Genomic DNA, 13,340 nt, shown 5'->3' with positions numbered 1-13,340 from the left:
CAGCAATTAGGAAGGCAAGTGTTATGTTGGCCTTTATTTCAAGAGGATTTGAGTACAAGAATAAAGAGGTCTGAAATTGTGTACATACCTGCCATAGAGAGAGTGCAACAAGGAAGGGGGATTGGCCTATAAAGAGAAATTGAGGTGACTGGGCCTGTATTCACCAGTGTTTAGAAGAATTGAGAGGTGATCTTATTGAAACAAACAAAATTCTTACAAGGCTGGACAGGAAGGCTGTTTCCCCGGGGTGGGGTGGGGGTGGGGGGGGCATAGTCTCAGTAAGGAATAGGACGTTAAGACTGAATTAAGGAGGGACGTCTTCAGTCAGAGGATGGCACGTCTTTGGAATTCGCTACCCCAGAGATCTGTCGAGCCTCAGTCATTGCGAATGTTCAAGACTGGGTTTGATAGATTTCTGGACATTAAAGGTATCAAGGTATATGACAGTGCGGGAAAATGGCATTGAGGTAAAGGATCAATCATAATCTAGTTGGATGGCAGAGCAGGCTCGAGGGACCGAATGGCCCAATTCTGCTCTTGGTTTCTCTGTTTCTTATCTGTACTGCAACTTGATGTAAAAATTACATTTATCTGTTGACATGTCTGCAAATAATCTGCATCCTCCCATAGTCACCGCTGCTTTTAATCAGCAGGTTGCCAGTTTGTGTCATTCGACAGGCATAAAAACAAGGGTAGCAGTTATTTCAAATCTTAGTGTGAGCGTGCATCTAGTGCTAACGTGAGCAGATTTTGTGTGTCTGAGATCCAAGATTGCTTGTTGTTGGAAGATGTGACGGGTTTGCATTTTGACTCCTAAGTATCACAGCTGATATTTTCACGCCATTGCATTCGGTACTTTTGGCTTCGGTGCAAGTTTTCCCCTGCACGGCAGTGTCCTGATATGTTCGTGTAATAGCATTTTTGCATGAACAAATTTCCTCCTTTTAATGTGTATGCTTTCATAATTTCATAAGACATAGGAGTAGAATCAGGCCATTCGGCCCATCGAGTCTGCTCCGCTATGCTATCATGGCTGATATGTTCCTCATCTGCTACCTACAATGTTACAGACCAAGAGCTGGATTGCGAAATCAGCCAGAGCATCTGCTCCCTCGAACACATGACCTCGGAGCGGGAGTCGGCAATTTAGTCTCCCGAGCCTAACACCCTCAATGTGATCATGGCTGATCCCTTCCCGACCTCAACTCACCATCCTGCCCGTTCTCCAGAATCATTTCAACCCATTACCAGTCAAAAATCTGTCTAACTCCTCTTTAAATTTACACACTGTCCCTGCATCCATCGCACTCTGGGGTAGCGTATTCCACAGATTCACAACCCTTTGGGGGAAATAGTTTTTCCTCAAATCTGTTTGAAATTTGCTACCTCTTATTCTAAACTTATGTTCTCTCATTTTAGAATGCCCCACAAGAGGAAGCATCAGCTCCACGTCTACTTTATCAATACCTTCTGGGATTTCTCACGATCTTTTCTTCCTTTTGCCTTGCGATCTGGTCTTTCTTGCATCCCTGATCTGCCTTTGGATATTTTGCTACTATTAAAGGCATTTGTGTCAATACAAGTTATTGTCTTGTGTATGTGCTTATTTGTTTTCAGCCTGCTCTTACACTGCGTGGCGAAGGTTTGGGGGGGGGGGGGGGGGGGGGGGGGGGTTAACCTTGCGGTTTATGCTGGCCGAGTTGCTGTATTGCTTGCGCTGATTGTCAGTGAGGTTCTCAGAGCGGACTGATGAAAGAGCAAACTCTAACTGATGTCTGCAGCAGGCGCCTTCAGTCATTTGGCTGCTGGTCTCTGCTGACTTGAATGAATATTTTTGCAGGGGGGCAGGGCAGACCAGGTTAGTACCTTGAAACGGCTGCTGTTTCGGGTGACAGCGAATCCATACCCGAGAATCTGGGCGCAGCGCGAATGAAATCCCACCCTGTCCCATTCGAACAAGTGCAATTGATGGAAACTTGCATTAGGAACTTGTGGGCAGAGCTTTCTTCTGATCTAGGGAGTATTGAACTAGTGTAAAAGATCGCAGATGCTCGAACGGAAAATAGTTATGGGTGCAGCCTGCATCTAAAATTCTGCAATGATTTGGGCTACTTGATTTGACTGTGCTCAGGTTAAGCTGGTGCCGTATACGTATCCAGCACTTTACCAACCAAAGTTCTCCACCAATCGGAATTTCTGATGTTCTTCTATTACAGAATCACTCTAACAATCACAGGCAATTAGAAAGGTATCCAGAATCCGTACCTGCATACTTTATTTGTTTCTACTTTAATTTATGTTTTAATGTACTGTTGAAGATTAGAAGAAAAAAAATATTGTTCTTTATTCACTGAGTACTTGCATATTAGTCCATGCTGCATGGATTGTGCTGTATGCTAGTCTTAAATGGAACTCTGCTAACCGGCATTTTAGATTAACCGGTGCCATCCATTCGCTGTCCATGCTGGATGATAAAGATTTTACTGTATTTCAGGCTGCAATGTTACCATAATTTATTTAAATGCAAAAGTGGTATGTGAAAAGTTAATGCCATGTATGTTTGGGCTTGAAGGAGTCCAATTGGTTGAAAAGTTAAATGGAATAATTGGTCGTCACAGGTTTGTCGGTGGTGCTGATAGGTGGGAGAAATCTGCGACAATATATTTCACATATGGGATAATGGGCTGGATTCTTCGGTCCCCCAGTCGCGTGTTTCTCGGCGGCACGCTGTTCGCTGGCAGCGGGTTTCGCTACTCTGCCGCTTGTCAATGGAATTTCCCATTGAAGCCACCCCACGCTGCTGGGAAACCCCTGGGCAGCTAGTGCGGGGAATGCCGATCAATATTTCAGTGCCTCCTTTCGGATTATCTTTGTAAATTAGATCTTCTGCCAACACTCCGCTTAGTGTACTTTCTAAGAGCAGAGTTGCTGAAGCAAAAGCAGAAACTGGAAGTACAAATGGTACATTGCGGAAGATAAATGTTGCTTTTTTTGTACTGTAACAGCTAAGGAACGTCTGTCGTGGAATTGTGGCTTCCTATGTGCATCTGACCAAGGTCATTTGTGGAGGCAGTGGCTATAGTCTCTCAAATTTCAGCGATTATATCGGAGCATCTTTCTGAAATACCTAATCGAGCCTGTGGTTGCTCACATCCAAGTGTGTTGTGTTGACACATCTACTAATGAGCCTGTTGACAGAGTTCTCTGCGTTTTGTTCTTGAACAGACAGCATGTGGTAAATTCAGTGGAACCTGAGCAGGGCAGTGTAGAGTTATTTTAATGTGAAGCTGACTAGATAATAATTTAGTAACAGTTGCCTTGTCACTGCCGATTTGAGCATGAAAAGGCCATTCAGCCCCTCACGTGCTTGTCCCCATTCATGGCCAATCTGTATATTGCCTCCATTTACCTGCCTTTGCCCAATGTTCATTGATACCTTTTGTCTAACAAGAACATGCCACTCTCAAGTCTCGAAAACTTAACTCGTCGCAGCATCTGCTGTCTTTTGGGAGAGAGAATTCCTGACTTCCACACTGTCAGTAGTGTTGCTTCCTGGTTCTAATTTGAAGTTTATGCCCCCTATGTTTTTGGCTTTTCCCCCGACAGATTAAATCATTTCACTGTATCTGCGCTAGAATTTATTCTATCACACCGCAGATAATAACAAATGTGTTTTGGACCGTGAAAACTACTCCAACAAATACAATGGTAATTCGCTCCAAATGAGCCACTGGCATCAGTGAAACTGCATCCCAGCGTAAGACTCTTGGAGATTAAAGGAATGGGAATGAGATTTGTGTGGACGTTTATGCTCCGTAACAGCTTAACCTGGGGCTGGTTTAGCACAGGGCTAAAGTGCGAGCTTTGAAAGCAGGCCAGCAGCACGGTTCAATTCCCGTACCAGCCTCCCCGAACAGACGCCGGAATGTGGCGACTAGGGCTTTTCACAGTAACTTAATTTGAAGCCTACTTGTGACAATAAGCAATTTTCATTTCATTTCATTTTTTCACCTGGCTTTGGCCGGGGGGGGGGGGGGGGGGGGGGGCACATATTGTTTCAGTTAATAAGGTGAATTATGCCATGTAGCATTAGACTACAGTGAACAATCTGCAGTCGTCCTCGGCCTGTTCGGAAGGGAACCAGTCCAAAATTAACCAAGAAATGTGGATAGTAGCTTTCTAATTCGTAATAACATTGATGGTATTGTCACTGATTGGTGACTTGAGGGTCAATGAATTTGCTTCAGTTTGATGCACTTTCAACCAAAGGAAAAACACGTGCATCTCTAACCTAACCTATCTAACGTTCTGATGAATATGCGGCAATTTGTTTGACAGGAGCATTGAATTTTCATGTTGCCTTGTCGTAAACAAGTTGAGTGTTTGTATTGGCTTTATTTCCGTGCCAAAAAGGCTGGCTTGAAATCTGCAAAAATGAGCCAATTTACCGAATTTGCATGGCTTGTCAAAATATTAATTTAATACAAGTGATTAGAAAGATATCAAAACAACTCCAACACAATATGTAGCATTTTTTAATGTAGAAAAGAAAGTCCAAAGAAAGATTTAGTGAAAGACTATTCTGGGCATGGTTTTAAAAATCTGTTTTCACTGTGTTCATGCAGTGCAGTCAGCATTTTACCTTTAAACGTGATCCACTTATCGATTAAAGCGTTTGAACAAACTTGGTTAATTGGTTTGCTGTTTCCATGCTTCTTTGAATGTACAGTGGATTCTTTCAAGTCATATACACCCTGGCAGTATTCTTGACTTGTGGATTATAATCTTCATTATGTGACTCTTAACCCAGCGGTGGTACAAATTCCATTTCCTGCAGGCTGTTTGGATCACTTGCAACTGCTGGGTCATGATTTGAGAGTCAATAATGACTCCCAACAGGGAATTTAGAGGAAACATTTTGCCCCAAATGTGGTTAGAATGTTGAACTTGCAACGGAACATATGGAGTAGTTGAGGAAAATAATATTGCATTTAAAGGGAACACAGGAAAGAGGATATGTATCGATCTAGATGAAGTAGGGCAGGAGGAGGCTCATGTGAAGTATAAACATTAACATAGACCGATTACACTGAATTACCTGTTCTGCTGTGCACTAATGTAATGGTAGCTTTGGAGAAGCTCGAGAACCTTCGTAAGTTGTATAATACTTGACACTCCAATGTGGATTGCGATATAGGCAGCAAAGCTTTGGACAAGCGGATGTTTACGGAGGCTGGAAGATTACCTACAAGCATCAGATGGTCTGATACAGCGGTAATGTTACGGAGATTAAGCGGTCCTTTGCATGACGTTGATGCGGGTTTGTAGTCTCAGCTGGGCGTCAACTGGGATGCTCTGGTCAGTTTGAGATGTGACTGTGAAGGGCGATGGAGTGAGTGGCCAGAATATGGGGTTTGTGACAGGGCCTAATGTCGATGGCTTTGACATTGCCAGTGATTAACTGGCGCAAATTGTGACTGATTATTTTTTCCTCCGACTTGCTCCCTCGCCTCACGCCAAGGTATGTTTCCAGAAGCATTGCCCGATGTTCAGTACTCTGCCCCAATTCATCTGTGAGCATGTAAAACAAATGTTTACAGCAACTTTGGATGCTCGATTCACGCAGAGAATCGAGTTAAAGTACAGATCAGCCATGGTGGCACAGGCTTGAGGGGCTGTATGGCTTCCCACCAGCAACCAGGTTTTTAACTTTGGCAGAACTGTGCTCTTGAGCCCAAGTGTGCAAGAGTCCAGTTTTGTTACTCTACCTAAAGTTAACAGACTTTGCACTCACCGGGGCCTGCATTAAATGTCTGCGGTTCCATTTTGCACAGTTCAATTGCAGGAACTATGTTACTTTTGACCTGATTGTGCTGAAGGTTAACTGTGCGAAGCTCTGTTCAAGTGATTCTGGATAGCCATGAGCAGGGTGCTGCAAAGTTGTGTTTGGTGAGCACGGTGACACTTCTACTGATGGGCAAACGTGTTTAATTGCTGGTCCCCGCGGAACCGATTCCTGACTTAATCGATATAATTTACTTCAGTTTAGGAAAGACGGGCTTCCTTGATTATGTCCAAACCCACGAGCAAAGATTCGTCCTTCCGCGAGCGATTCAAAAGTCTTCTGGGTATTGGCCCCCGTATTAACACCAAGCAAGCGGAATGTAAGCCAGCAGAACTCATAATCACGGGTGAAATATTGAAGGTATTGCGTTTACATTTTAACGTGAGATGTACCCTCTTTACGCTTGCAAAGCTGTTTTGGCTGCTTTGTGTGAAATGCCATCATTGAGAGTGTATCTTTCTGGTTTTAGGTTGCCTCAGGACCTGAATGTAGAGTGTGGACTTCACAACAGAATAAAAACCATCGGCCAAGTTTGTGATCTAGCCCGCACGAGGAAGTTTGAAGAGGTAAAAAAAACATTTTTTTTTCGACTCGTGCGTTGGCCCATTTTCATGAAGTGGTCATCCAGTTGTAGCAGTTACGGTCTTTTCAATCCAACGACAGTGCGGTTTAAACAAGCAATTGTTATTGAAATAACTGTGTCCTCCAGAGAAGATGAGGCAAAACATTTCCTTTCTACCCAGTGAGTTGTGATCTAGAAGACACTGCCTTAAAAAGTGGAAACATTCAATGGTAATGTTCAGAAAGTAGTTGATAGAAGTTTGAAAAGCCAATACTTACTGGGTTATGGTAAAGAGCAACGTCAGTGGGACTAATTGAATAGCTCTTTCAAGGAGCCTATGATCTAGAAGACACTGCCTTAAAAGTGGAAACATTCAATGGTAATGTTCAGAAAGTAGTTGATAGAAGCTTGAAAAGCCAATACTTACTGGGTTATGGTAAAGAGCAACGTCAGTGGGACTAATTGAATAGCTCTTTCAAGGAGCCAGCACAAGTGTGATGGACTGAATGGCCCCGTGTGCTGTATGATTTCAATTGAGACTTCTGCAGATCATTTCCTTGCAGTACTGGAACGATAGTTTCTGTTTGGTTTAACATGTGAATTGTCCCTTTTGTTCTTTGTGGTTCTAGCATGCGGTGGAGGCTGTGTGGCAGGCAGTGGATGACTTGATTTCTGACGATCATTCAGAGGCCAGACATGCAGTACTGCTGCTGATGAAGGCTATTATTCAGGGGCAGGTAACAATTGATTTTACGTGGATCCAGTTTATATTTAGATTATGCTTCCATTATGCTTTTAATTCTCCTGCTTTACAATATCAGTCCTGTGAATTGAGTTTGTTCCCTTTATTTTTGAAAATATTACTGATTCAATTGCTCGGTATCTCTTATCTCCGTAACATTACCTGACACCTGTCTCAGCTCAACTGCTGTTGAAACTCTCATCCATATCTTTATTAAATTTCGCTATTCTGATCCTCCTGGCTGGCATGGCATCCGCTGTACATAAGCTTGAGTTTATCGAAAACCTGCCTGTATCCTAATTTGCATCCAGTCCATTCACCTTTGGCTGCTGGTTCAGCAGTGCCTCAATTTTATAATTCTCACCTTGTCTTCAAACCCCTCTGAGGCTGAGCCCATCCCTTTTCTGGCGGCATCCTCCAGCTCTGCAACCCTCTGAAATCTCTTCACTCTTCCAAACCTGCCCTCCTGCACAGCTCCGTTTGAAATTGCTCCACCATTGGCCGCCACACCTTCGGATGCCCAGGCCCAAGGCCCTGAAATTCTCTGTCTGAACCTCCTCCTCCATAAAATAACACCCCTAGACAATACCCCTCTGACCAACCTTTTGACCATCTATTAATATCTTATAATGTGACTCAGCTTCACAGTATTTACCACATTTTTAAATAATCTTTATTGTCACAAGTGGGCTTACATTAACACTGTAATGAAGTTACTATGAAAATCCCCTAGTCGCAACACTCCGGCCTCTGTTCAGGTTCACTGAGGGAGAATTCAGAATGTCCAATTCACCTAAAAGCACGTCTTTCGGGACTTGTGGGAGGAAACTGGAGCACCCGGAGGAAACCCACGCAGACACAGGCAGAACTCCGCACAGTCAGTGACCCAAGCCAGGAATTGAACCTGGGACCTTGGAGCTGTGAAGCAACAGTGCTAACCACTACAGAGTCAAAGGAGCTATATAAATGCTTTTGTTGGTTCTTGTTATAGACTCTCTTATTTCCGATTTTCATTGGCTGCAGATTTTAAAAATCTGTAGCAAAGTTAGTTAAGCCTGCTCTGTGCACGCGTATCTCCTCGTCGTTACTTTCGACCTCTTCGACAGCACCTTCCAAGTTTGCAACCTCTACCACCTAGAAGAAAAAGATCAGCAAACACATGGAACACCACCGTTACCTACAAGCTCCCCCTGCCGCCCAGCCTCGCAACATCCTGATCTGTAATCTACTGTAATTGCTTCACTGCTGAATTGAAATCCTGAAACTCCCTAAGCACTGTGGGCCTACCTACACCATGTGAATTACAGTGGTTCAAATAGGTGCCTCGTCACCATCACCTTGGGGGTAATTGTGGATGGGCGCGACAGTGACATTTACAACCTGCGAACAGATATTTTCTTCCTGGGTCATCAGTTGCTGTCTTTTATTCAGTTGGGCTGACATTTGACAGGGGCAAGCCTTAGAACATAGAACATTACAGCGCAGTACAGGCCCTTCGGCCCACGATGTTGCACCGTCCTGTGAAACCCTTCTAAAGTCCCTCTACATTATTCCCTTATCGTCCATATGCCTATCCAATGACCATTTGAAGGCGTTTCGTGTTGGCGAGTCCACTACTGTTGCAGGCAGGGCATTCCACGCCCTTACTACTCTCTGAGTAAAGAACCTACCTCTGACATCTGTCCTATATCTATCTCCCCTCAATGCTGTCCCCCTCGTGCTGGACATCACCATCCGAGGAAAAAGGCTCTCGATGTCCACCCTATCTAATCCTCTGATCATCTTGTATGCCTCAATTAAGTCCCCTCTTAACCTTCTTCTCTCTAACGAAAACAGCCTCAAGTCCTTCAGCCTTTCCTCATATGATCGTCCCTCCATACCAGGCAACATTCTTTTTTTTAAAATAATTTTTATTGGAATTTTTTACAGAAAATATAACAACAAACAATGAAATGCAACAAAATAACCCCATAATCACTGTTAAACCCAACAGACCGTATCAACGCATGTATCACATCCCCCCCAACCCCAATGAACAACAAAAAAAACTTGAAAATAAATTAAAATTAAATAAACAAACATAGTCATCGTCTCTCTCTCCCCCCCCCCCCCCCCCCCCCCCCCCCCCCGGGTTGCTGCTGCTGCTGTCCCAGTATCCTATCGTTGAGCCAGAAAGTCGAGGAAAGGTTGCCACCTCCTAAAGAACCCTTGTACCGATCCTCTCAGGGCGAATTTGACCCTCTCTAGCTTGATAAAACCCGCCATGGCGTTGATCCAGGTCTCCACGCTTGGGGGCCTCGCATCCTTCCGTTGTAGCAAGATCCTTTGCCGGGCTACTAGGGACGCAAAGGCCACACACTCTTTCGCCTCCTGCACTCCCGGCTCCACCCCAACCCCAAAAATCGTGAGTCCCCATCCTGGCTTGACCCTGGATCCCACCACCCTCGACACCGTCCTCGCCACTCCCTTCCAGAACTCCTCCAGTGCCGGGCATGCCCAGAACATATGGGCATGGTTCGCTGGACTCCCCAAGCACCTGACACACCTGTCTTCACCCCCAAAGAACCTACTCATCCTAGACCCGGACATGTGGGACCGGTGCAGCACCTTGAATTGGATGAGGCTAAGCCGCGCACATGAGGAGGAAGAATTAACCCTGTCCAGGGCATCAGCCCATGTCCCGTCTTTGACCTGTTCCCCCAGTTCCCCCTCCCACTTAGCTTTCAGCTCCTCTACTGACGCCTCCTCCACCTCCTGCATAACCTTGTAGATATCAGATATCTTCCCCTCTCCGACCCAGACCCCCGAAAGCATCCTGTCACTCACCCCCCTCGCGGGAAGCGAAGGGAACCCCTCCACCTGCCGCCTAGCAAACGCCTTTACCTGCAGATACCTGAACATGTTCCCCGGGAGGAGCCCAAATTTCTCCTCCAACTCCCCCAGGCTCGCAAACCTCCCATCAATAAACAGGTCCCTCAGCTGTCTGATGCCCGCTCTGTGCCAACCCTGAAATCCCCCATCAATGTTCCCCGGGACGAACGGATGGTTCCCCCTTAACGGAGCCTCCATCGAGTCCCCCACTTCTCCCCTATGTCGCCTCCGCTGCCCCCAAATCTTGAGGGTAGCCGCCACCACCGGACTCGTGGTCTACCTCGTGGGAGGGAGCGGCCACGGCGCCGTTACCAGGGCCCCCAGGCTTGTATCTCCACAGGACGCCCTCTCCATCCGTTTCCATGCTGCCCCCTCTCCCTCCATCACCCACTTGCGCACCATCGACACATTGGCCGCCTAATAATACCCCGAGAGATTGGGCAACGCCAGCCCCCCCCCATCTCTACCCCGCTCCAAGGAGACCCTCTTCACCCTCTGGGTCCCCTGCGCCCAAACAAAGCACATGATGCTGCTAGTCACCCTTCTAAAAAAGGCCCAAGGGATAAAGATGGGCAGACACTGGAAGAGGAACAAGAACCTCGGGAGAACCGTCATTTTGACGGACTGCACTCTACCCGCCAACGATAGCGGCACCATGTCCCACCTTTTAAATTCCCCCTCCATCTGCTCCACCAGCCTGGTAAAATTAAGCTTATGGAGAGTCCCCCAACTCCTGGCCACCTGCACCCCCAGGTATCTGAAACTCTTCACTGCCCTCTTAAATGGGAGCCTCCCAATTCCCTCCTCCTGATCACCCGGGTGTACTACAAATACCTTGCTCTTGCCTAAATTGAACTTATAGCCCGTGAAGCCCCAAAATTCCTCTAACAGCTCCATCACCCCCGGCATTCCCCCTTCTGAGTCCGCCACATACAACAGCAGGTCGTCCGCATACAGCGATACCCGATGTTCCTCCCCACCCCGCACCAGACCCCTCCATCTCCCTGACTCCCTCAACGCCATAGCCAGAGGTTCAATCGCCAATGCAAAGAGCAAGGGGGACAGGGGGCACCCCTGCCTGGTCCCACGGTAGAGCCTAAAGTACTCCGATCTCCTTCAATTGGTAACTACACTCGCCATCGGAGCCGCGTAGAGCAGCCTCACCCATTTGATGAATCCCTCCCCGAATCCGAACCGCTCCAGCACCTCCCACAGGTACCCCCACTCAACTCTATCAAATGCTTTCTCTGCATCCAGCGCCACCACTATCTCCGCCTCCCCCTCCACTGCCGGCATCATAATAACATTTAGCAATCTCCGCACATTCGTGTTGAGCTGCCGTCCCTTGACAAATCCTGTCTGGTCCTCGTGTATCACCCCTGGCACACAGTCCTCTATCCTGGTGGCCAGGATCTTCGCCAGCAACTTAGCGTCAACATTGAGGAGCGAGATAGGCCTGTATGATCCACACTGTAAGGGGTCCTTATCCCGCTTCAGGATCAGAGAGATCAGTGCCCGCGACATCATCGGGGGCAAAGCCCCCCCCCTCCCATGCCTCATTGAAGGCTCGCACCAATAGGGGGCCCACCAGATCCGCATACTTTTTATAAAATTCCACCGGGAACCCATCCGGCCCCGACGCCTTACCTGACTGCATTTGTCCGATCCCCCTGACTAGCTCCTCCAACTCTATCGGCGCCCCCAGCCCCTCTACCAGCTCCTCTTGAACCTTTGGGAAACATAGCCTGTTCATGAAGCTCTCCATCCCCCCTCTCCCCATCGGAGGTTCCGACCGGTACAGTTCCTCGTAGAAGTCCCTAAAGACCCCATTTACTTCTGCCCCCTTCTGCACTACATTCCCACCCTTATCCGTCACTCCACCAATTTCCCTAGCCGCATCCCGCCTACGGAGCTGATGCGCCAACATCCTGCTCGCCTTCGCCCCATACTCATATACCGCGCCCTGCGCCCTCCTCCACTCTGTCTCCGCCTTCCTGGTGGTCAACAAGTCAAATTTGGCCTGCAAACTACGTTGTTCCCCCAGCAACCCCTCCTCCGGTGCCTCCGCGTATCTCCTGTCCACATCCAGCAGCTCCCCCACCAGTCTCTCCCTCTCCTTCCTCTCCCTCCTTTCCCTATGGGCCTGGATGGAGATCAGCTCCCCCCGGATCACTGCTTTCAGAGCCTCCCAGACCATCCCCACCCAGAACTCCCCCATGTCGTTGGTATCAAGATACCCCTCAATACTTCCCCGGACACTCCTACACACCACCTCATCAGCCAGCATCCCCACATCCAGGTGCCAGAGCGGGCGCTGGTCCCGCGCCTCCCCCATCTCCAGATCAACCCAGTGCGGAGCATGGTCTGAAATTGCTATGGCCGAATACTCGGCATCCTGCACCTTCGGGATCAATCCCCTGCTCAGGACGAAAAAATCTATTCGGGAATAAACCCTATCGACATGAGAGAAAAAGGAATGCTCCCGCGCTCTTGGCCTCCCAAACCTCCAGGGATCCACCCCTCCCATCTGGTCCATAAACCCCCTCAGCACTTTGGCCGTCGCCGGTCTCTTACCCGTCCTTGAACTGGACCGGTCCAGTGGGGGATCCAGCACTGTGTTAAAGTCTCCCCTCATGATCAGGCCCCCTGCCTCCAGGTCTGGAATGCGGCCCAACAAGCGCCTCATGAAGCCAGCAACATCCCAATTCGGGGCATATACATTAACCAGCACCACCTTCTCTCCCTGCAGCCTACCCTTCACCATAATATATCTGCCCTCCTTGTCCGACACCACCTCAGCCGCCTCGAACGCCACTCTCTTCCCCACCAGAATCGTCACCCCCCGGTTCTTCGCGTCCAATCCTGAGTGAAAAGCCTGCCCCACCCACCCCTTCCTCAGACGAACCTGGTCCGCCACTATCAAGTGGGTCTCCTGGAGCATAGCCACGTCTGCCTTCAGCCCCTTCAGATGAGAAAACACCCTAGTTCTCTTAACCGGCCCATTCAGCCCCCTCACGTTCCAGGTAATCAGCCGGATCAGAGGGCAACCCGGCCCCCTCCCCCGCCGGCTAGCCATAGCTTATCGACTGCTCACCCCCATCCAGCTCGCCCCGCCCGACCCGTTCCCTATGGCGATAACGCCTCTCCTCTACCCCACCGGTCCACACCAGCTCCTTCCTGGCTATTCCAGCAGCAATCCGGTATTCCCCCCCCCCCCAGGCTAGGACCCCTCCTAGCCGCGACGCACCCTCCATGGTACTTCCGTGAGTCAGCTGACTTCTGCTGACCCCGGCAGCTCCCACCAAAACCCATCCCCTCCC

The 13,340-nt window shown here is 48.2% G+C and overlaps 1 protein-coding gene across 6 annotated transcripts in view; it reads left to right on the top strand.

Moving 5' to 3' along the window:
- Nucleotides 1-13,340, top strand: part of tsc2 (TSC complex subunit 2) — a 97,079-nt gene that overhangs the window by 2,212 nt on the left and 81,527 nt on the right. For 5 of the 6 annotated variants that reach the window (XM_038821082.1, XM_038821081.1, XM_038821080.1 and 2 more), the window contains exons 2-4: nucleotides 6,045-6,205; nucleotides 6,325-6,411; nucleotides 7,037-7,144. In XM_038821082.1, coding sequence (XP_038677010.1) covers nucleotides 6,071-6,205; nucleotides 6,325-6,411; nucleotides 7,037-7,144 — 330 coding nt within the window. In that variant the 5' untranslated portion in view covers nucleotides 6,045-6,070. The remainder of the gene's footprint in view (nucleotides 1-6,044; nucleotides 6,206-6,324; nucleotides 6,412-7,036; nucleotides 7,145-13,340) is intronic. The other variant, XM_038821078.1, reaches the window with a different exon arrangement.

Source organism: Scyliorhinus canicula, chromosome 15, assembly GCF_902713615.1.
Source record: "Scyliorhinus canicula chromosome 15, sScyCan1.1, whole genome shotgun sequence".
Lineage (NCBI taxonomy): Eukaryota > Metazoa > Chordata > Chondrichthyes > Carcharhiniformes > Scyliorhinidae > Scyliorhinus > Scyliorhinus canicula.
The sequence above is the reverse complement of the archived record's forward strand: the minus strand, read 5'-3'. Positions and strand labels throughout refer to the sequence as shown.